The following is a 23452-nucleotide window of genomic DNA, read 5'->3' as shown; positions in this document are numbered from 1 at the left end:
ATTACGGCTAGCGGCCCCTCCTCAGAAATCGGGATACCAACGGAACCTGCGGTTGAAGGTGCGCGTGGACACTCACACTCGAGACTTTAGACAGTGCCTGTTCGAGTGCTAGACGCCGGTCTAACGCCGAGTAAGGATTCTTCCACTGTTCGCCCATTTGCGCTTTTTGCTACAGCTTCCTTATCAAGGCACAAAAGTGACAAAGTTGATATGAACAGCTTGAGCAGACTCAAAAATAAATGCCTGCGCGTGGCGCATCAAAGTGATCGTAAACACCAGCAAAAATGTCGGCAATCAGTGAGGTGCCCAAAGTAACTTTTGCCGCTTATAGGCGTGCGTTTTAGCTGTCTATACGCACTAACACGAAACGCATGAATCATTGTGGAAGACAGAGTCGGCGTGGGGAAATCAAAAGTCGGATCCACGTAGCTCTTGACTGGTGCAGATGCTGTGTATTTATTTATTTATTTATACATACTGCAGCGCAATTATATGAGCTATGGCAGGAGTGGGAAAAACACAAAATGCAAGGTAACAAAATTAAGCAAAATGTACAAAGTGAGCACTACAAAAAGTTAAAATCACAAACGAAATATCAAACAAGAAAGGAACTGTTAACGACAGGGTAAGAATACACAGCTATTATGCGTCTTCAACGGCAGTTACAAAGTTTTGAAATTGACAAGAACGAATGGACCCAGGTAGAGAATTCCAGGCTTCTATTGTAGGGGGAAAAAAACTGAGTTTGAACAAATTAGCATGCGCAAAATACGGTATCAAATTGGTGTAGCTCGAACAGTATTTCGTGGAACTGGACCGAACAATTAGCACAATATTGTCATTTTTATCCATTTTTATGGTAAGATATGCCGCGAATATCCACGAAAAATTGGCAACCATGAATGTGATGCTAACGCTGAATGTTCCGGAAGATCTGGTGAGAACAAAATGAACTGGAGCCCAAAAGCGCCTTCTTTGTCACCGGACATTACACTAGAAACCCTAAAAAGATCTCTCCAGCTACTTCATTTTATTTCGAAAATTCTCAGCTCAAAACTGATGCTCCTGTCGTACAGTTGGTTAAAAAAAACTAACATGAGGTGACAGAATAGAGTGATACTCATGCAAAAGACACGTAAAGCTCACCGTTGGATAAACAGTTGCAGTGCAGGCACAGCCAATGACATTTATACCCAACATGCAACGCAATCTGCTTTGCTAGGCTGTTCAGGTGCCTACCATGCGCAAGTAAAACAAACTTATGGCACGTGCGAACGAAGAAAGGAAGTCGCAGGAATAAAGACACGAAAGTGCAGCGATGAGTGAACGGTGAGCACCACGGCCCTTCGCCTCACAAGATCAGACGGTTGTAAACCCGAACACGCGCCCCGGTCCCGGCGTCACGTAAGACTACGATGGCCAAGCGCGCACTGTTTGTTTATATCGACATGCAGGTACGTGCTCCGGGGAGGAGTGCCCACCGCTCCGGCTTGCCGAACACGACCCCATCTCCCGTATACACGCTCAGCCACCAACCGCCGCCCGCTTGTCTCCACAGTCGGCCGACCTCCAGCGTTCGATTCTAAGAACCGCGGCGGATGGTGTACGTGCGAGTGTGTGTGGCAGGCTAGGTCAGCTTTGTTTATGTTGCGGATTTCGGACGAAGAAAAACCGACCCTCTCTCAATTCAGAACAGTTCTGCGAAATCAAAAGAAGGCAAAAAATAAGACGACGAGGCGTTCGACGGGGAGAGAGATTCGATGGCGTAAGACAATAAAACGACAACATCAACGGCAACTCAAGAAACGTTGCCGCGTAGAGCTACGACAACTAAACAAAGATTAAACGTGACCTGTAGGTATTGCGAAAAGGCATGACAAGCGACAGTGCTGCAACCTACGGGCATAAAAAAAAAGTTTCATGCTTGTCCTACCTACGTGCGTAACGATGTTCGAAAGAAGCGGAAAACGAGTTTTCGTTCTCTCCGCTTGAGTCGGCAGAGGAGCTTTCGAGGAAAATAATTCCATGCTCTGAATGCGAGCAGAGATGCGACCCTCACTGCTTCGACGACGGCGGAGGAATCGCTTATCAGGCTGCTGCAAAAACTTTTCAATTGCACCCGGACGTGGATAAGGCCAATACAGGTGGGAAATGACAAAAGAAAAGGTTTTTAGAGAACCGGGAGCAAGGAACGATATTCAGAGGCGTCTAGAGGCCGCTGCTAAAGCGGGAAAAGTGTGCGCGGGGACAAAAAAGCAAGCAGCAAGAGGTAAAAATACCAGCCCGTGGAGAACGTAGGCAGAGATAACCAGGCGGCTCCAGGTGGTGAGAACGTAAAAGTCAGTGGCTCAGAAAGTAGTTCTTGGAAATAAAAGGTAAAAGAAAGAAAAAAGGATTAGGTTCTTCAAAGGGACTTTTTTTTTCCGCGCATCTCACGCATCGGTGGACGGGCACTGTGACGCGATTTCGCAAATACGCGGAACGTTCGGATCGTTTCCCGATTCCATCCCTACGCTGAGAGGACCTTCGTCTTCCTGGCAAACGCTGTCAGCGTCTTCGGATATATACAGGTGCGCAGCGCATTTCTAGGTAGGCGGCGAAGTTTCACCTTCGTCGAGTCGCTTCTGAGCTGCTCGTGTGCATAGGAAACGAGTGTAGGAAAGCTCCTGGACAGCAATTCCCGGAATCACGATAGAAACTAGAGCTAGGTGATAAGTAACGGTATGTTGGTTCGACAGGATACTGGCAAGCTATCTCAGGAGACGAAAGATTTGATTAAAAAACACCAAAACATGAAGGAGCGTAACCCCATAGGCACAGCTATCTAATTGATAAGCACAAGGTATCTTAGAAGAACTTGTTGTTGGGCTAGTTGGTAGTTATTCATAAAAAGGCACCAAACCATACGCACACACACACACAGGAGAAGAAAGAAAGACGAAACAGAGCGCCTCTGTCTCGTCTTTCTTTCTTCTCCTGTGTGTGTGTGTGTGTGTGTGTGTGTGTGTGTGTGTGTGTGTGTGTGTGTGTGTGTGTGTGTGCGTATGGTTTGGCGCCTTTGAATTTAATTATGAAGCACAAGGTAGTCGACATAGAGAAGTTTAATATGGAGAGAATCGAACACGCTCTGAAGAACGTAGGTAGCCCAAAAGTGGTGCTGAGGAAACTAGGCGTAGGTAAAAACCACGTGTATGCGTTAAGAGACAAAGAGGACAACGTCATTAGCGATATAGAAAAGATAGTGAAGGTAGCCGAACAGTTCGACAAAAATCTATGCAGCAGCCAATGTAACCAGGAGAGAGCCAGTAGTGCACAGCACTGGGACATCCCTTCAGTAACGAAAGAGGAAGTAAAGAAAGTTTTAGGAGCAATGTAAAGGGGGAAACCAGTTGGTGAGGATCAGATAGCAGCAGATCTGTTAATTAAAAGGACGGTGGGGAGATTTTGCTGGAAGGCCTAGCCACCTCGTATACACAATGCCTTATGATCTCGAGCGTGCCAGAAGCTTGGAAGAACACTAATATCATCTCAATCCTTAAGAAAGGAGACGTGAAGGAAAAATTGCTGACCGATCAGCTTACTGTCTGTTGCTTATAAGGTATTTACTAAGGTAATCGCTGATGCAATCAGGAAAGCCTTAGACTTCAATGAACCAAATAATGAGGGAGGCTTTTGTAAAGGGTACTCGACAACAGACACCACATTCCCACTATCAGCCACGTGATAGAGAAACGCGCAGAGTATAATCAGCCGACATAGAGCCTTTATACAATAGGAAAAGGCATTTGACTGAGTTGAAAGTTCACCAGTCATGCAGGCATTGCAAGATCAGAGTGCAGAAGAGGCTTATGCAAAAATATTGGAAGATAGCTATAGGGAACGTTAAAACAGTAGAAAACTGAGGTAGTTCGTTCATACTTCTGGGTGGGTACAGCAGGAACAACAAAACGGGGACGCAGAAAGAAACACACAGAACGAGGACGAAGCTGACTGTCAACTAAAAATGTATGGGAAAACCCGCGCTTTTTCTTTCCTTGTCAAAATTGTTTTGCTTTTCATCTCCCGTGGGGTTCACTCAAAAAAGAAATTTCTTTTCTTGATAAAGCTATTGATGGTGCGCTAACGCACTGCTGTCTTCTTTCCCATATCGCCCATGCGTCAAGGATTTCACGTGTTACTTGGTCTGCAGACCTTTCCATGAGTTGCACTTCATGCAACTTGGGCTCGCACTTGCACGCTTCTTTCTTGTTTTTTTTCTATTTTGTTTCTTTTACAATTTCTGCAATGCAAGGATAGATTGCTGCTTGGGGCACCTGAGAGAGATGATGCATCTCTTATCCTATCATTGAGGCACCTTCCCGTCTGCCCTATACATTGTTTGCCACAGACCGGAGGGATAGTATAAACCACGCCTTTAACACACTCGCTGTATCTTGTTGGATGTGCGATCTGGCATTGCTGCTTCTTTTGCCTGTTTCCTCGAGCACACATGTTGTAATGTTGCAAAAGCAACTAGTATTTTCGTATTTGATTACTGGCGCGGCATTGTTAGCATCACCATGCACTAGTTCACGTGTATGCTCGCAATATTAGTGGCGCTGTTTACTTTCTTAAATAAGACGAAATAATCTACAACGAAGCATAAAGTGCTGCCCCCTGTTTGCTTCCAGATATGCAGCAGCTAGGTATGCTGGGATCCCAGGATTGGAAAGCGCACACAAGATAAGACTTTCAATGGAGAACGTGATAGCACCGCACCCTGGTGCTTTGAGTACGCTGGCTCTAGCGCCAGTGTTTGGTACCATCAGATTTCGGTACTGGCCAATCAACGTGACCAGGGGATGAATAGGAATGAGTGGTGCCGCGAATACGCCAGTTGCGGATCGCGCCATAATCATGCCTGCAGTACACTCCATTTCGTTGCCTTCTATCGACACAGAAAGAAGCATACGGTCGGAACGCGTTCTACAGAAGCGTTTTGAACATTTCTGCAGCACCCAGTAGATCACGCTTTTTAAAGGCTATAATATTTTATCAAATTTGTAATATATAAAAATCATTCAGTACAATCCAGCAGAAGAAGGAAAGAGCTGCAACACGAAGCGTTATAATAAGGCAGCAAGGTGTTCCCGGGTGCAACATTTACGTGAAAAAGAAATGATCGCTACGTAATTCAAAACTGAGTAAAAAAGAAAGAGGCTGTGCAATGCTGATGCACAACATCGCGCTGTCATTGGTCGACGTAGAGAATGGCGTGCGTCCTGTTTAGCGGCAAGATTGGAGCTGACGGTAGCGTAAATGGTCCGGAGAACACGATTTGGTACCAGACCAGGCAGGTGAGGACACTGGCGATCAGGTTCAGGGTAGAAGGAAGCACCTGCAGGGGAGTATAATGAATAATAAAATGCAGGCGATCAGCAGAATAAAATACGACAAAAAGGGCTCAAGTATTCTGGTTTTAGATTAAGACAAGTAAGCGTACTATTGGTAGCAGACGCTGCCAAATACTGTGAATGCTGCTTAAAGCTTGCATTGGAAACGCAAAGGAAGTGTGCGCTTCCCATGCATCTTAGAGCTGACGAGCGTAAGGCGAGTTCAAAAGCGACATATCTATGGAGATAGTATTATGAAAGTAACGAAAGTATGCTGAGTGCCTGTTGTAATTAACACATCAAGTAATGTTCACAAAAGAGAAAAATAAATCTTGATTTCATGTCATCTAAGCACCGTGTTGCTGGTGCATTACCGTTGCGCTCTATTTCGCGTGTACCAGGTGCGCTGGTTCACTGATAACTGATTTCGTCGCCAACGAGTAGTTCTCATATGCGTTTTCCGGAAGCCACCGCTCACCAGTAGCCCACAAGTAGTCTCGTCGTTGATGCATGACGAAGCTATAGCGGTCTGCCTTAGGTCGGTCTTTTAGTACGTTCTAAATCGGCTCTTTGTAGGCCACTAGCGACCAAGGCCATAAGGGGAGGGAGACTGAGGCGGGCACTTGCCATGTCTGTGAAGAGCAGGTCCGAGTAGTGGTAGACCATGAGGTTGGCAGACGACGCACTGGGCAGCAGGAAGGAGAAACAGGACGCGGTGGCCAGCGGCCAGGCGTAGTAGAGAGGAGGCACGTGATCCATGTGGGCCTGCCACGTGACAGGAGAAAGAACATCATCGGTGACAGGAGAAAGAACGTCATCAGTCGTAAGCATTGAAATTCTTCAAACAAGGCTCGAATTTCGCAGGGCTACTTTATTTATTTTAGTTGGAATATTGTTAACCCCATCAGAGGTACAAAAACGGGATCATTTATACGGACGCACAGAAAAGAACTGTTACCAAAAAATATAGAAACCTCAAAGCTAAACAATACAAAAATCTTAAATATACATGTCTGCAAAATATAGAAGCCAAGAACGTACGGATACAGACATCGAGAGAAAAGATTAACACTCTTCATTGTTCGCACTCCATTCGCAGGCAGCAACGTGTAAAAAAAAATGGCTGAGGCTTAACTTGGTTAAGCCTGGAGAATGCGAAGCACCATCGTGTCGCGTAATTTGGAGGCGCACAACCACAGCAACGGCGCGAGGTGGGCCCCCGTTTCTCCACTGTCGTGACGTCATCAAGTCACGTGGTGTGACGTCATGTGTCACGTGATTTGGAGGCGCACAACCACAGCGACGGCGCGAAGTGCGCCCCCGTTTCTCCACTGCCGTGACGTCAGCGTGTCACGTGGTGTGGCATCATCGTGTCACGTGATTTGGAGGCGCACAACCACAGCGACGGCGCGAGGTGGGCCCCCGTTTCCCTACTGTCGTGACGTCATCGTGTCACGTGGTGTGACGTCATGTATCAGGTGATTTGGAGGCGCATAACCACGGTGAAGGGCTGAATTGGTAGCTAAAGTAGTATGCTTCGCATTAAACGTTTTAATAGAACTACATAACTATATCAGTTAATCCGATCCTCTGCCATGCGAGGAAAAAAAGCATATTGGATTCCATTATTTCTGGCATGGAAAGGGAGCAGTGTGCGGGCGTAGCGGTTTCTTGTAGTACAGCCGGACGAAAATATGGTATACTGCGAGCTACCGAAATTCAGGTGAGGTTTGGTTACTTTAAATGAGAAGCTTAAAAGACAACTCCAGAAATTTACCTTAATCCTGCTTTAGAAATTAGCTCAGAAAGGAACGCTATATCGTATGTATTGAAAATAAAGATAATGACCTTGCTACGCGCATTTCCACTCTATGAAGTTTGGTACCTGTGAATAGGTCCCAATCACGTTGCCACAACTGAATATGTTCTAAAAATATTTAAGCACTAGTAGCTTCGGGCTACTTGACGAACCCAGAAGCTTCGGCTTGCGGTGGTGCAACTTTGACATGACGATGTGGGATAAAATGGTAATATGGCAGTCTGACCGAAGTTCTTCACATATAATCACAAACTGAAGATTAAAGGGGAAAGCCTCATAGTGCTTGCCCCCCCCCCCCCCCCCCCCCCCGCAAGCTTCCTTTGTTTTGATTAAGCTTGTTTTTCAAGAAAGGTTGGAGCAGCGCATTTGCTCCATTATTTCGAACGCTGAATGCGTACCCCATTGTTTGAGAACGTAAAGCTGCGTGCGTCCGAGCGCCGGGGTTGCACAGCGTCGCCACATTTGTGATGCCCGTTGCCAAGAAACAGCATTAAGCAATGTTTCACCCACGCGTATCTTACGCCAAACAATTAAAACGCGTCACAACTACTCAGAAACAACTAAGGAATACATTAACTGGAGGCACTGGCATTTGAATGCTCAAAAAACCACGCTTCAGCCAATGACAGCCACACGGCGTATTCTCTGCGCAAGTGTTCGGCTTTCTCATTTGGCAGCCGCCCTGCCGGTCAATGTCCGACTGAGGCACGGTGCAGTAAATGAATGGTCAGCACGCGAACAACAGTGGGCCGACCCGCATTTGGAGGTGATTGTTTTGGTGGGTGTTCTTTCAGCATAGCGGCACAAACTTTCTCGACAGCAACAAGGATAACGTCATCAGCTTGGGTACGATGCAGTTGGCTTAGGGGCCACATCGACAGGTTGCTGTGGGAGCGACCATAAACGCTGGTCTATAGTTGCATGTTTACGCGAGAGCGAAGTAGCCTCCCAGAAATTTTTGGTTCTCGACATGAAGAACAAGTATGAGAACAAAGTAGGAATGTGCTTTTCTGCGCTATATCACATAGAAACCTAAATTCAGTGAATTTCGAGTTTATTTTCAGCCGTGCGAATACTTGGAGTCTAGGCTATTTCCTTCAGGACATTGGTGGTCACCGGGGGCTGTGACAGGAAGGCCAGCGGAGGGTTGCAATGTCTTTAACACATGGAAAGTAGGAGTCGTACGAGGGCATCAGAATTTAACCTCACGCTTCGGCATTGCTGCTTGGTCTCCAAAGAACGTAGACCAAAGTCATGTTAAATAGTCCTAAGTTCAAGCCGCGATGCAGCCACTGAAATACATAAAAAAATGAGTAAGAAAGATCAGGCTTATTTTGCACCCCATAGGTAATCTCACAACCTCACAGCTTGGGATTACATGCAGATGTGATTGTCGGTCTCTCTTCGGCCGAAAACTTTTCAAAGCTGTGCCGCATTGTAAACTTCAGCGACACTAGCAAGGTGGGCTGCGCCAAAAGGGAACTAAAAGATGTGTGCCTTGCGTTAGCGAGTTTGTGGACAGGATCTTTTTGTGGTGTGGCAATCACTACACGGGACAGACGGGCAGTTGCCTCAATGACCGGTTACGGGAAGACAATAACAACGTGAACAACTCTGTGCCCCTTCATCTGGCCATTTACTGCAGAGACTGCAAGGGAAAAAAATACAGAAGAAATAAGCATGCTATCCAGTTTTCAGCCTTTGTGAGACCTTAAGAGAAAGTACCAACAAAACCACAAGAAAAATAATCGAAGCCCACGAAATTCAAAACACCAAGACAGATGCGTAACCACTGCCAAGATAGCACAGTTCGATAAAAGAACTTTGTTTTCTAAGAGTCGAATAAAAAAAATGCGCACAGTCGTCTATGTCCCCATTGCCACGTGCGGCGTTCTTGTCGTTTTGTCATTTTTGTGTGTTTTCGCTTGATATTTCTTCCCATAGTAAAGAAGCAATGAAAAGCCGCAATAAAAGCAGCTGTAAGTCTATGTCCTCTTTTCACGTCCACGTTTACGTGCTGTTACGGTAATATGTACCAATGGGCTCAAGCTCCCACTTTGTGATGTTAATTTCTTTCTATTGTTACTGTGCCCTTTTGAAGGTGTCCCCTTTCAATGTCTCTACGTCTCAGCCTCGAATAAAACTAATCAAGCAAGAGATGTAGCTCGGCACTGAAAAAATAAACCCTTCGCCAATACAGAAAGCAAAAAAATAGGTCCAGCAGCAATAAAATATTACCTGAGGTTTAACTACTGTTGAACCTGGTTAGAAAGCGAAACCTTTAGTGTATCAGGCAACTAGAGGTAGCTTGGTGTCTGTAACGTTAAGTGCGTTCCGGACAACTTCGCTACTCGCTTAATTTAAACATCTGTAATTTACACGCGTATAAATAATTTATTCATGAACGCTTCCGTACATAACTCGGAGATATGTTTCTAAGACATCTTTGCATTCACTAGACGCGTGCCATTTGCTAGACCAGCGCCGTACATTGCGTTTTGGGGTTTCAGTGGGCGCCGCTTGGTAGCGCTACGAGTGCGCGCCATGCACGAAGGAAATTCTCCGGAAACGTAGTTCGCTACTCGCTTAATTGGAACACCTGTAATTTACATGCTCATATTTGAATTATTCATGCTTGACAAAGTACATATCTTGATGGCACGTTTCCTGGACATCTGTGTATTTACAAGACGCGCCTTCATTCACTTCCAAGAGTCGAACAGTCATGGCGGAGTGGAAAAAGAGGTGCCCCAGTCCCAGCCCCCAGTTTTTACCTGACGGAACAGATTCGTTCTGCTGCAACATTCCAGTTCGGATGCCCATATGAAGACGGCAAAAATCCTGTCTAGCTTCTCAATGTCTGCACGAGAACAATGCAATATCAGCATTACATTCCAGAGCTTGCTGATAAAAAAAGGTTGGAAACTGTAGCTCTGGCGGAAATCGAGAGGTTAGTCCCTTTCCATTTCTCAGCTCTGTTACGTACATCTTTAGTTTGCTCGTTCTGAGACTGCTCGCTTTCGCGATAAGCATCGAGAGGATAGCCCAGATACCTTCCTGTGGTGGCCGCCCATGCTATGTTAGCGAAATAGTCCGGCTCGGACGGCTACCATCCATGCCCGAGTTCAAGGCACTTGGACCAGTTAACCTCCCTATCGGAGACTTTGCTTAAATCGGACACACCATCATCGTTCACTGCTCGATTTCATTAGATCAGCGAACCTTTTCTCATTTATTTAGGCGTCCTCATCTATCATGACATACCGTTTTATGCCCTGAGGGAATCAACATCGCATTAGAAAGAAATCGCACACACAACTGACAGCCTCGCTTGTGCTCTCCTGATCAACTGTGAAAACTGGAACCTCATCTGTATAAGGCAGTAGCTTAACTTCGTCTGCTTGTATCCTAAAGCCATTAATACTATTGTTTTCTATATTTTCATGCACATCGTTTCGATATAAATAGGAGATAACATAGACTGGGGGGCCAGCCCTGACGCACCGAACGCTGCGCGCTAATGGAGGCCACCAGACCCTTATTAACGATCATTCTTGTCGTGCAGCTTCAATACGCCAGGGCTACAACCTTACGGATAATTAAACTAACATTCACATGGTTTAAAACGGCGAACAAAATTTCAGGAGCAACACAATAAAATGCCTTTTCGAGATCAATCTGAAGCATGGTCACTCGCCCATTAGTGTCATCACAACATTGAAGTACACTGCGCGCTTTGTGAATGTTCGAAACAATCATTGTCTATTCAATGTATATGGTGCCCTCGATCGTATTGTAATTGTTGGTTTGGTGCATTTTTTGCCAGTGCCAAGCAATAAATGAAAGAAGAGCCGTGGCAGAGTAGAAGCGTCTCCGTTTCGCATGCCGGAGGCTCTGGTTCGATTCCCACCTACAGCACAATTTTCTTCTGTTTTTATTAATTGCGGTCGCTTCAAGATCACATCTGCGCCCTAATATGACCTTCAAAGTTTGTAAGCGAAAAGAATTGGAGCTTTTGTTGCAAAATTCCATAGTGACGTCCTTTAGCAGCCGAACACCCCGGGCCAGCCACATCACCGTTCTCTCATTTTTTATTTACGCATTTTTCATTGACAAGAAATGACAGCGTGCGGACGGATGCTTCGCCTTTCTACTCGTTTCAAACGAAAAAAAGCTTTCGCATGGACTCGTAAGATTATTTCGTTCTTCTTGACAGTGCAATTTTCTTCAAATTTCGCAGTTTTCGCAAAACTATATTTGTTTTTGTTTGTCAAGCCAGAACCAAGATTCCCGATTGTATGTGCCGGTTAGTATCGTCCCTTGCCTCGCCTTTTCTTTCTTTGTCGGGCAGTTGTAAATAATCAGATGGTATCAACTAGCCGCAATGCACCGCGTGCTAAGAAACACACCCATCACCCTCACAGAAATAAAAATGTTTACCGAAAGATTTTGATAAACACTTAGAAATCATCAGTGTGTGAGCTAGTGGAATTACAAGGCAAAAATACCGAGCTTGCTACTTAGAACGGTGTCGCGCCTTTGTGCGACCACCCCGAGCAACAGTTTTTTGCCGATATATTATTTTCATTAAAATAGGCACCCTAGTACAAGACTCAGCGAGTGATATCAAGTGGTCAAGTCGTTACCTTTGCTATGAAAGCCGAGCCGGACTTAGTGGTAATCTAATGAATCGCTAAATATTCACTGCAAAATAAGGCGCTCGGGATCTACTTCAACAATACCCAAAAACTGCGTAAAAACGAGAATGTTTTAATCTTTTCTCGGGTTGAACGCCTTCGCGACATTGAGAATGCACGACCCCTTTCACTTGAGACACTCAGGGCGTAGTTTACGAAGTGAACCGGAAGAAACCAGTAACATTTCGAAGCATGACAGTAAGAGGCGCACTACGCAATATTATTGCACGCCTTTCCCGCTATTCGGTCATATCTTCCCTTAGCTTTCAAAGCGTCACTTCGAACGGCGCCAATACAATCTTTGTAAACCGGTCACGCTGGTTTTGTGAGCAGAGTGAAAGAAAAGTCAACATTCAGAGGTAAAGAGGTTGTATTGCACCACAGCAGACGCCACCTTCGCTTGAAGCTAAAGGGCAACTTTGGCTTTTATTTATTTCGGTAGTGAACTCAATCGTATACAGAAGCGACTAAACACCAAGAACAATCGATTTCGAGCAGGTAGGGGAAGTCTGTTGATGGTGTCACCGCGGCGTGTCGCAACATGTGCAGGCATGAAGAAATTTGTGACGTTCTCAGGGGACTTTCGCGGACATAGGTTATAGAATATATCATGCAAGTGCCTTTAAGCATGGAAAGTAGCCTTAAGGCACGCTGAGCTCCATCGGCGACGGTGTACACATGTGTGTGCGCAAGTTGTTTGCGACTGCTTCGCTTAATGCACGGATTTTGTGTTCCGCAAGTAGCCAAAGCTGAAAAATACTTCGAACGTTTTGCGAGGCCCCGCGTAGAACCATCTCAAGCGACAGGTATGCGAAACGAACACAGAAAACGGCATTTAAGATGGAAGTCTCCGTGGTCAAATAAGCGCCGGTGGGGCTCCTGTAAGTATATGTTCTCTTTCAGTTGTTTTTGCAAGCACCAGCATTTTAAAAGACCTGAAAAACTGTGAATTGTCTGCATAGAAGACTTTTTGCAGAGCCTAAAAGAAAAAGATTGATACCCTTAACGTTGCGTAAAATCACGTTTTTTCTTCGCCTTCCGGGCTCACTTTAATAACTATATGAAATGTGGACCGCATTTCTCTCAGCAAGAAATAATTGTTGCTGAAGAGGTTAAAAATATTCTCTAAACTCTTCCACAATATGACAATTAAAGCCATCTCTTTCATATGTGACACTAAGTGAAAGCGCAGGAAAGTTGCAATTTGGGTCGGTTGGTACATAATCTTGAATCAGATCAGCATGCAAAGCAATAAATGTATCAGCGCGACGTTTATCTCTTTGATGCAGAAGAAACTAAGTTTCCTTTCGCATCGGCGCTAGCGCCTTAGTTGTCTCCCAACCATCGTTGTTCATGTTGCCTTGGTGGTTTTGCTGCTAACGCTCGACTGGCTTTCCTGGGAGACGGACTTGTTTCAATAAAGCACAGTTTTAGTTCCAGTTGGTGTGTGTGCCTCGTCTCTTCTCTGTCCTACGGCTTTTGTGTGGTTTAGTTATTTCAAGAAGTGAAACGGACAGGGCCTTCATCCGACTGATGACCATAGACTTCAAACCAAATAGTGCGTACAGAAAGCCATGAATGAAGGCACTGTATTTGAAGTTATGTGGTGCCGTGAATGTCGGAATTCCCTTCACTGACATCACTTGGATTGCTTTCAGACTTGTTTTTCAATCCAGGAAAACCGGCGACAGCGTAGTGTGTCGTAACTGGAAAGCAACGGCAATCGGAATTCGGCGCGGTGATCTGCACTTTCGACGATGCGCTATCCGTGATCACGTCATCTATACAGGCCTAAGGGTCAGAGAAGGTTGGGGGGGGGGGGGGGATGGGACATGCGTACGATAGAGCAATCGTTACCGCTTCACCATCTCGGAAGGGACGAAGATACTGATATCTTTTCGCTTCAGCAGCAAACCACCAGGTGAGAATCACTTTATATTGTGAGAATAGCAGGTAAGTCAAGCGTGATTTACAGCTCTGCCGGAAGCGCTAGGCGCGACTTCCGTAGCACTGCCTATGAAGCACCTGTTAGGAATCACCTCGACTGTCGGCACTCTAAAGTCATAGAGAGAAGGGAAGGCAGTCCTCCAAGCTATCCTGAAGTTTGGGGCCATGAAAAAAAGAAAACTAGTAGTGACCGTCTCCTGACACTACGAAGCTTCGCTGATCAGGGAAGAGATTAAGCACGAACTTGAGACTGAGTGACAGGTTTAGATCGCGTTTCACGCAGCGTAGAATTTCGAACAGTTAAGTGGACAAAAATCTGGCGCTGCAGTCGTGCATATACCGCGCGAATGTGGTGAAGTCTGAACCTTGTTCTTGGTAGGCCTGGCTCGCATTTTCACAAAACTGCATGTTTGGTGGTAGAAATATGGCCTTTTCTTCACTGCAGACGAGCAAAATGTGCTTTAGAGGCTTAAAAACGATTAAAACCAAATGATTACTTACAGGTGAGAAGTGAAATGAATGCGAACCACCTTACTAACAAATATAAATTCGGCATACGGTTGGAGATTCGCTTCTCTTTTTAACGAACTCTGAAAATTGCTCAAATATTTGATAGAGTTACTGAGCACAGCGATGTACTTCTGTATTTAGCCTATACTAGTGAAAATACAGGACGCCTCAAATTGCGGCGCAACTCTGTGTCTCCGGCACACCCAATTTTCTACAAAGGTGGGCTAGCCAGTTATGAAGTTCATGCGGCCTGCCTGTACGTCTACGATTGAACAGATTTTCAAAAAGCTCGCAGATACAGTAATGCCTCATTTTGCTCGGTGCTATGCGGGAACGGAACCCTGATGGAAGCTGTATAGGCGGGCAATTGCTAAATCTTTTCGCAGCTGAAGGCGGATAACCACTACTATAAGCAAGGTATTGTGATGCGGAGGAAGCAAAAAAGAAACCTCAACGAGTGTAGTTTTCCTTCCTGGTTAGCGGAACCACGGCAGGTAGAATGCGTGGGAACGAGCGCCTCCGTTTCTACATCTAGGCTCAATACCAACAGTGCTGGATGAGCTGCGGCTTACGGGCTGGGCACAGCTATACCTTCAAGTGAGCAGTGACCTCCGCGTATTTGACTCAGACAGGTTGTCAGCAGGGTTTAAAACGTTATGCCAAGTTTTGATCAAGAATATGCACAACACTGCAAGACAGCAGATCGAAAACAATTGACAGACCAGGACGGTGGCAGGAATCTCTGTTTTTTATAGTAAGAGAGTAATTACTCAGTATACATCTAAAGGAAAGCTCTACAGCTTCCACAGACACTTCGTAGTCGAAGAAAAGTTTGTCCTGATTCGGGGTTCGGACCCGGGACCACCGCCTCACCGCGGCAGTCGCTCTACCAATTCATCTAATCGGGACGGATATCATATGGAAGGGCGAGAGCGAATTGATCAACAACTCGATACAGGAACGGTGTTGACCAAATATTCAGGCGAATCTCCCGCGGTGAAGTAGATTTAAGGAATGAGTAATTACTCCCTTATTACAAATCTACTCAACACTGAGGGATATCCCTGTTGTTTTTTTTTCCGTTAAACTTTGCAGTAGTGACGACAGCGGTAAGGGCTGCCGTGGAGCCCAGCGTACCCTCTCGAGCAAGCGGTGCATACGCTCGTCCTCGACGTCTCCTGGCACCAGCTGCGCCTCGATGGCCGCGCCGGCAGTGATCAGCGCCTGGTAGGTGAACGCGCTGCGGCCGGGACGGCTCCAGTCCAGGAGGGCGTCGGTCAGGCCGCACTTCTGCGCACAGCGGATGGGATGCGAGGCGTAAAAATGCGCCAGAAGCCGCAACACTTGACAAACCAGCAAGAGTTCGGTGCTCATCATTACCGCCCTTTATCACTTTTGTAACTAACCGCTTCAAGGACCGCCAGTATTGAAACTGCAGCAGAGGTGGCTAACTCTTGAACACTCGATAATTTCAGTAAGGGCTCTGGCAAGTGCAATCTTTACACGTATATCTTCCCATTCCAGACGCACCGGTGCTACCACTACTGCTACAACTGCACGATTACACCATAGAGTAACATAAAAGTAAAGAGCGGACACTCGGGCCCTTTCGCGGCCGAGTTCGGCGCTTCCCCGTTTCCGCCAGATGGCACTGAACGTGCAAATAAAAAAAAAGAAAAAGAGTATGGTCTTGGCATATGTCTTGGCCACGGTGTAAGAATACATTCTTACACCGTGGTCTTGGCTTCCTTCTGCGGAGTGACTGATGCGCTCATTGTCACCCTGACAGAATGCACGCAGTAGGTTCACTGCCGCTTGCCAAGCGCACGCGATGCGTGGCATAACGCCTTTGCGGCTTGTGGGTGACGTGTTCGCCGCGGCGTCCAGGCAAGCGATCAAAGCCCAACGCTTTTGACGAGCGTTGCACGTCGAAACCTGGGTAATCGTTGCGTGCTCCGTAATCGTCACGCTGGTGGCCGGCTGCTCAGCTGGGCAATGTGACACCGCCTCCTCCGCGAGAGTGGAGAACGCACAAGACGCAATGAAAGTAGAACCTCCAAGATTCCTGTTGTGGTCCATCATCTCTGAGGCCAGTGCGTTTCCCCGTGTCCGCTAGGTGCGCTGTGCACAAAAGTCGGCCGCTGGGGCCTACGGGAGTGTCCGCTCTTTACTTCTATATTACTCTATGATTACACTTCAAAAGCTACACACGAAGTATAAGATGACGCTGTAAATTCAGTTTTAAAGCGAAAGCATTTCTAGGCTATGTCGGCGTGGGCGTGTCGGCAAAACGTGTCCGCAAAGCATGTCCGCAGCAGTTGTGACGTTCTCAGAAGAGGTAGCATCAAACGAATGGTTGCAAACGAAAGAGGATGATGCGAGCATGCTGCGCAAAAAAATTATCTCGATAGGATGATTAGTCAATTAATTAGAGCCAAAAATGTCGAAAAGAAGTCGAAATAGCGCGCACGTCGATAAAGTGAGGGCACGGAAAAACAGCAGTGGGCGACAAAATAGTGGAGAAAGAGGCAAAAGAGCGAAAATAAATTTTGAAATGAATTGAAATGTATTTTATGAGCGATAAATAATCGAACAAAAAGTTTCACTCACAGATTAACTAATTGATTAGTATCAGCAAAAACCATTGGGCGATTGAATAGGCTGGACGGGTATATAGCAAGTGGACGGGAAAGCAACCACGGGCCAAATTTGAAAAAAAACAAAAAACAAAATGGTTGATTGAGATAAGAAGGTATAATCAGAGTAAACAAATCGATCTTTAAAATTAAGGCATAAGATAATTACACTAAAGTATTAGCTAAATTAATTAGCAAACAAAAAGGTTCGGTTTGGTTTGTGGGGTTTAGCGTCCCAAAGCGACTAAGGCTATGAGAGACGCCGTAGTGAAGGGCTCCGGAAATTTCGACCACCTGGGGTTCTTTAACGTGCACTGACATCGCACAGCATACGGGCCTCTAGAATTTCTCCTCCGAAGAAATTCAACCGCCGCGGCCGGGATCAAACCCGCGTCTTTCGGGTCAGCAGCCGAGCACCATAACCCCTGAGCCACCGCGGCGGCTAGCAAACAAAAAGAAAATGATAAAAAGATACAAAGAGAGGCGACGAGTGCCGACGAGGCGTCAATGCTTTACCATTCTCTGAATGCGGATCGCCGCAGTTATTTCGAGTTTTTGCTGTCAGTTTTCTTTGACACTCTAGCCTACTTTCTTTGCTCTATTGGTTATTCCTTGCCTTCCTAAGATGCTTGGCTGCCTTCCTTCTGTGCATTTGCGTATTATATTTTGCTTTTTATTCCTTCTCACGTGCCTGTTATCGCCACAACGAAGTCATGCAGCCTGCTTTATCACATTGTCACATCTTTAGAAAAATGCACCTTTTAAACAATGAATGATTCAGATGTGAAAACCGAAAGAGTGACGATGTAGTGGTAGACTCCGTGAGAATAACGGCTACCTGCAATATATTTATTTATTTATTTTTATCAGAATTTAGATGGCAATAAGAAAGAAGCGGTTAAGAAAACTAGAAAAGTATAACATATTTTAGTGGGCTGAAACACATTAGGGGGCAAGAATTATGGCAGCTTGTCATTGAATACTGGCTAGAGAGAGTCAGACTCAGACGGTAAAGTCAGACGGTAAAGCAAGCAGTAACACAGTACTATTATTGAAATTAACAACAGTACTATTTTTTCAAACAATTCGTTTAAGTACCTCGGTGATCACCTCACTAATTATTTAACCTAATCTTGCCACGTCAACCTCGTAATTAATTCCTATAATTGTACTCTTTGATACCTCCACTGTAACCTGCCCATGACACCTTCATCTGTAAAACTACTAGACTACAAAATCCGTGCGCGACCTAAACTTGAATATGCCAGCGCTATCTTTGATCCACGCAACCCTAACCTTACTAAAGCTCTTCATTATGTTCAAAACTGAGCCACTCGTTTTATTCTCTCGAACTCCTCCAGCATCTCTGCCACGAAACCTCAGTTACAACTCCTTTCTCGCTTCTCGTCGCCGAATTCCACGCTTCTGCCTCTATCTCAAGCTCTTTCATACAACAACCCCTGACAGTCGGCTCATTCAACCAGTGCATCGAACATCTCGCACAGGCCATTCTAACAGCGACATTCCGTCACGTGCCCGCACAACTATGTTTCACAAGTGGAATGACCTTCCCATTGATCTGGCGCTCGTCGGTGATGATGCACGCTTCAAGACTGCCATCGTAGAAGCTGTCTAATCATAACCATGTATACCACAAGCCTGTCACAATTTATCGCAGTACAACCGCCAACCCCTCATTTGAAGTCTCACATCGGCATCTTCGAGGTATCAATAAATAATAAAGAAATAAAAAGAGACACGTCACATATGGGGACTAGTTATACAATGCTAGCTAATATTATCTTGAATATTTGCTGGCCGTGTATGGTTGCATTTGAAGATGGAATTTATTCCACTCTCGAAAAATTCGGGGAAGAAAATGATTGCAGGAATGTGTTAGTTTTAAATGAATATATCCCGACCTTGTGAATGTTAGCTAGTCGCAACATTTGTGGTGAGGGTAAAATAAACGCATCGTGAAAGAAAGGATGATGACATCAGTTGTCAAAATATTGTACGACGAGATGCGAGTGCTGGCAGTTAGCAGAAGAATTCATTAGTGAATTACCTTCAGTTGTGCGGTAGTTAGGAAAAAACAATCGTGTGGGTTTGTTTTGGACAATTTCTAAACAGTGTACTAAATCCTTATGAGCAATATCGCAAATCGTTTATTAAGTGTACTGAAGTTTCGACCGATGAGCGATATATGTAATAGTAGCTCAGGACATGACGATGCGCTAAGGACCTTACGTCTCAGATATCCTAGGATATTGTTTGCGCCAAGCCAGTTTATTAGTAATGTGCCAGGTACTAATGTAAAAACAGGAGGATCTAAGAAAAAAGTTGCTCTTATAATCAATGCATATTTAATCATTTTTTCTGGGAACACAGATGAATTTGCTCTTGTTATAAAAAATTCCATTCATCATAAATCACGCTATTCAGAAACTGCGTTAAGATCATTTTGGAGGAATGTTATCTCTCAACTCTAAGCTATTTGTCGAAAAAATGCGCAGTCGTCAATAAAAATACCAATAATGTAAGAAACGCAAGGAGCAAAATTGTTGATATATATAGAAAAATGTAGAGGGTCAAGCACTTGACCTCGTGACACACCTCAGTGGATTTGAGTTCAACATAGATCAGTGCTATTAGTCCAAGCAAACTGTGAGCGATTAAGATGAAGAATTCCAGCGACGCGGAAGGAACAAGGTTGAGCCTATTTAATTTTTACATCAACAGCTTGTGGATATGGTGAAAGCTTTGTGAAAGGCTTTTTAGAAGCCTAAAAAGGATACAGTGAGATAACCGATAACGGTTCAGAATACAGTGGAGTTAATGAGCGAAGGAAGTTAGCTTTGTCTCGAAGAGCAGGCTGTCCTAAATTCATGCTTTAATTGTGAAAAAAAAATTTGATTCATGATTGCAAGATCCGAAAGAGGGTTGTTAAGAGTACTTTGCAAAGCGTACTAGTTAAAGGTTTGGTTAGGTTTATGGGGTTTAACGTCCCAAAGCGACTAAGGCTATGAGAGACGCCGTAGTGGAGGGCTTCGGAAATTTCGACCACCTGGGGTTCTTTAACGCGCACTGACATCGCACAGTACACGGGCCTCTAGAATTCCTCCTCCAAAGCAATTCTAGCCACCGCGGCCGGGATCGAACCCGCGTCTTTCGGGTCAGCAGCCGAGCACCATAACAACTGAGCCACCGCGGCAGCTAAATACTGGTTAAATAATTTGGTCGGTATTTAAAGGGACTATATGAATTTACGCTGTATATGGAGCGGAATTCGTTTCCCGACACTAATCTTTGACAGTGCATCCAAGTAATAATGTATGATCGTTTTTCATTCTAGATCCTTCGAAATCTGGAAACCTTTGTTGGGCTCGACCCTGCTATCTTGTTTCTATTCGCACAGCACCATATCAACCGCTTTTTGTGGTAGAACCCACCATGCTTCCCATCGCCGTTTGCTTTATCTGTCAGAAATGCTATGCGAAAGCGCAGTCGCACGCTGAAGGCGTTTGCCCGGTCAAACAACCCTCCGCGATGTTTGCAGAGGGGTTATATAAACGTGCCGGTGCACTGAACAAATAGCGCTAATTGAGCAAATACGGCACTTTTGCGGAGCAAACATAATTTTCCGCCGTTTATGGGCGCTGTGTTTCGAAGATGTAATGCGAGGGCATGCTGCCACGCCCATGGTTTTTAAATCTTGAATAGTAAGTGACCCGAGATTAAAAGGAAGAAAGTTGGTTTGGTTTGGTTTATTGGGGTTTAACGCCCCAAAGCGACTGAGGCTATGAGAGACGCCGTAGTGAAGGGCTCCGGAAATTTGGGCTAGTTGGTGTTGAGTAACTAGCATATGTACTGTCTATTTCTTATTTCGTTGCGCCTGTTTATTTTTCGCGCAAATTACAATGTCACAACCGGTTACTGAGAACTCTGCTCCAAATTTAGCTGCAACCTAGTAGAACTACATTTTTCAGAAACGCAGGAAAGAAAGCCATAATTAAAGTAGCAGGAGTGTCAGCCGCTGTGATTACTTTGATTTGAGTTCTTCAAGGAAAATAAACAAAAAACACTTTCCACGTCCCCCTGCTTTTACTATGCTCAATAATCTCTTGACCCCATGCCTACTAAGTGCTGGCCAATCACTTGACGATTGCAGAAAAAAAAAACGCATTACGTTGAATCATGCAGAGCGTTTCGCAAGCGCTCCTGTAGGGACAACACATGACCACTACAGTGCTGTAATATAAGATAATCAGAGGAATAGGAGGCCTAAAAATGGCCTCATTGCATGTTTTTGCGAAAGATCAGAAAAGTGAGCAAAAATAACATTGTTACGAAAATTTACGCATTGCCAGCATAATCGAGGCCCAACCTTAATATAAGCGCTAAGGAAACAAGGTTTCTTTTTTTTTTGGTATCTGACTACGCGGGAAGAGTGAAGGAAGATGCAGCTGTGTGCAGTAACGGTCTGAGATTTAACTTGATGCGTAGATGATAATTTCAATTAGGAGACTATTAGCTGTGTCAAGCATACATTAACTTCAACGTAGCATCCACAGTTCTCGAAGCCAACGCTGAAACTTATTGCAGTGAAGGCTTAATACTTAACGAACTAGAAAGACTGCGTGGGAACTCAATTTTATCCTTCAACAAGCACTGCGCTAACTGCTCAGGTATCGTATATCTCTGACACAATATGACGAAATTAAGAATTTAGATTTAGGTTTAATTTATGTTAAATTTCGAATTACAGTGCATGAGCCTTCGTTAAACCGGAAGGGCTTGCCTCAGCGCCAAGAGTTCGTTTTCGCACTTGTCGAATAAAGAGCACTTCTTGAGAGGACGTTTTTGCGGGCTGGTGGCGACAATCAAACAAAAAAAAAACAGCGTTACTCTGGCGGCAAACGAAATTGCGTTCCCCGAGGCCAGCACCAGGCCCAGGCCCCAGGGCACGTGGGGCAGGACAGACTTCCAATGGAGAGCCCGGTCTTTGCTGGTCATCTCCAGGGCCTGCACCGGCATGAAGGCGAGCAGCAGGAATACGAGCACCGTGGGACTTGCGTCGGTCACATCCCTGCAAAGATTGAGAACATTACCAACCATTACAGGCGTACGCCGGAGGTCTGGTCATCAGGAAGAGCCTTGGCATGTTCAGAGAGTAGGGTGAAGCAGTGCTCTTACCTCCCAACTCTAGCCATTCATTGCAAAGAGCGTGTTAGGTGTAGGCAGGATAATAGAAACGGGGTCCATTCTCTTTGGGGTTTGCTCCCCTATTATACTTCGCTGTAAGTGCATTTTTGTGTGTTTGAGGCTCCGCTAATGCAGTCATGGACGCACTGTTGGGGCTCTGCGAACAATAACAACACCCGCTGCGAGAGTCAGGTATCGTATCACACTTGTGCGAGTAGTCTGGTGGGACGGCGCTTGGTAGTGCGTTAGCAGCTTAAGCGGGTGATAATGGCGCGAGAAAGGAAACTGAGCACGGCAGCAAAAAGCCTGAGCCTGAACACGCAGCGAAAATTAGGTACTGTGCACTTTCATTTGATAGACCGATTTCAAAACGAACGTTAACAGTGCCGCAGAGGATGCCTATAATTGTAGCTCTTGGTCAACGCAGAAACCCAGCTATGTTTGGATGCATGCACCTCGAAGCAACGGTTGATTTAGGATCCGTATAGCGGTACTCTTCATATTTAATTCGCGTATTTCTCATGCAAACATCTTTGCAGACTTGCGACAAATTGTGTCCTGAAGAACGCCGGCAGACAAAAGCATTCGTGTCAACTAATGTATGCCTACATGTTGCGCCTGCCTCAATGCTGCCTCAAGCCTAAAAGAAAGGCTGCGAACCGGTGCAAGCTGCACTCTAAACATAAAAGAGTAAAGAGAGAATAAGTTGTCCTCTGGTGCACTTCCTTTTATAAAGCAAGTGCGCTAGAGAACAGCTTACTTTCCTTTTATTCCCATATAGGCGTATTTTTGTTCATAGTTACAGGCGTGCGCAGTGTGCTTAGTGAGATCAGCCAGTAACATTGGCGTGTGCGGGTGAACTGATGCTGAAACTCCCCGTTTTGAGATTAATTTAACGCCTGTAGAGAGTAAAGTCGGCAACAGATAGTCTCGTGACTTGCGTACATACTAGACACTTGCGCGTAAAGAGGGGTATAGCAGGACTGCATGCTTCCCTGCAGATGAGCAAACTCCTCCGTAAGGCGATTAGGAGTATTTGTGTGGCGCTTGTAGTAACCGAACAATTGGTGCTACATTAAATGAAGGAGACAACCATCTCCCACAACATAAGTTGGCATTTTGCAATAGAAGCATCTTTCAGGAAAAAAAAATTAATTATTCAATAAATACGTAACCTCGCCGTAGCAATAAGTGGCAGTATGAAGAAAAAAAAGAAGACAGTGCATGGGCCTGTCACATATGCAAGCAGACACTGGCGCGTGCGAG

General features: G+C 45.3%; 1 protein-coding gene across 1 annotated transcript; it reads right to left on the bottom strand.

The window, feature by feature from the left end:
- Positions 1-5230: 5230 nt before the first annotated feature.
- Positions 5231-22072, bottom strand: LOC149362500 (putative transporter B0285.6). Its single transcript, XM_089568316.1, has 4 exons — positions 21890-22072; positions 15483-15635; positions 6000-6137; positions 5231-5377 (listed from the first exon to the last, which is right to left on the bottom strand). The coding sequence occupies exons 1-4, from the start codon at positions 22016-22018 to the stop codon at positions 5231-5233; spliced, it is 567 nt and encodes a 188-aa protein (XP_089424442.1). The 5' UTR covers positions 22019-22072.
- Positions 22073-23452: the final 1380 nt, after the last annotated feature.

Source organism: Amblyomma mixtum, chromosome 2, assembly GCF_055824585.1.
Source record: "Amblyomma mixtum isolate Tamu chromosome 2, ASM5582458v1, whole genome shotgun sequence".
Classification (NCBI taxonomy): Eukaryota; Metazoa; Arthropoda; class Arachnida; order Ixodida; family Ixodidae; genus Amblyomma; species Amblyomma mixtum.
The sequence above is the reverse complement of the archived record's forward strand: the minus strand, read 5'-3'. Positions and strand labels throughout refer to the sequence as shown.

Excerpts from the sequence above, each read along its gene's own strand:
- LOC149362500 (XM_089568316.1), bottom strand. The coding sequence starts at position 22,018 with ATGCCGGTGCAGGCCCTGGAGATGACCAGCAAAGACCGGGCTCTCCAT. Across the intron at positions 15,636-21,889 it reads CAATTTCGTTTGCCGCCAGA|AAGTGCGGCCTGACCGACGC; the intron begins GTAACGCTGTTT and ends CGCTGTGCGCAG. Across the intron at positions 6,138-15,482 it reads TGCACCGCTTGCTCGAGAGG|GCCCACATGGATCACGTGCC; the intron begins GTACGCTGGGCT and ends GTCACGTGGCAG.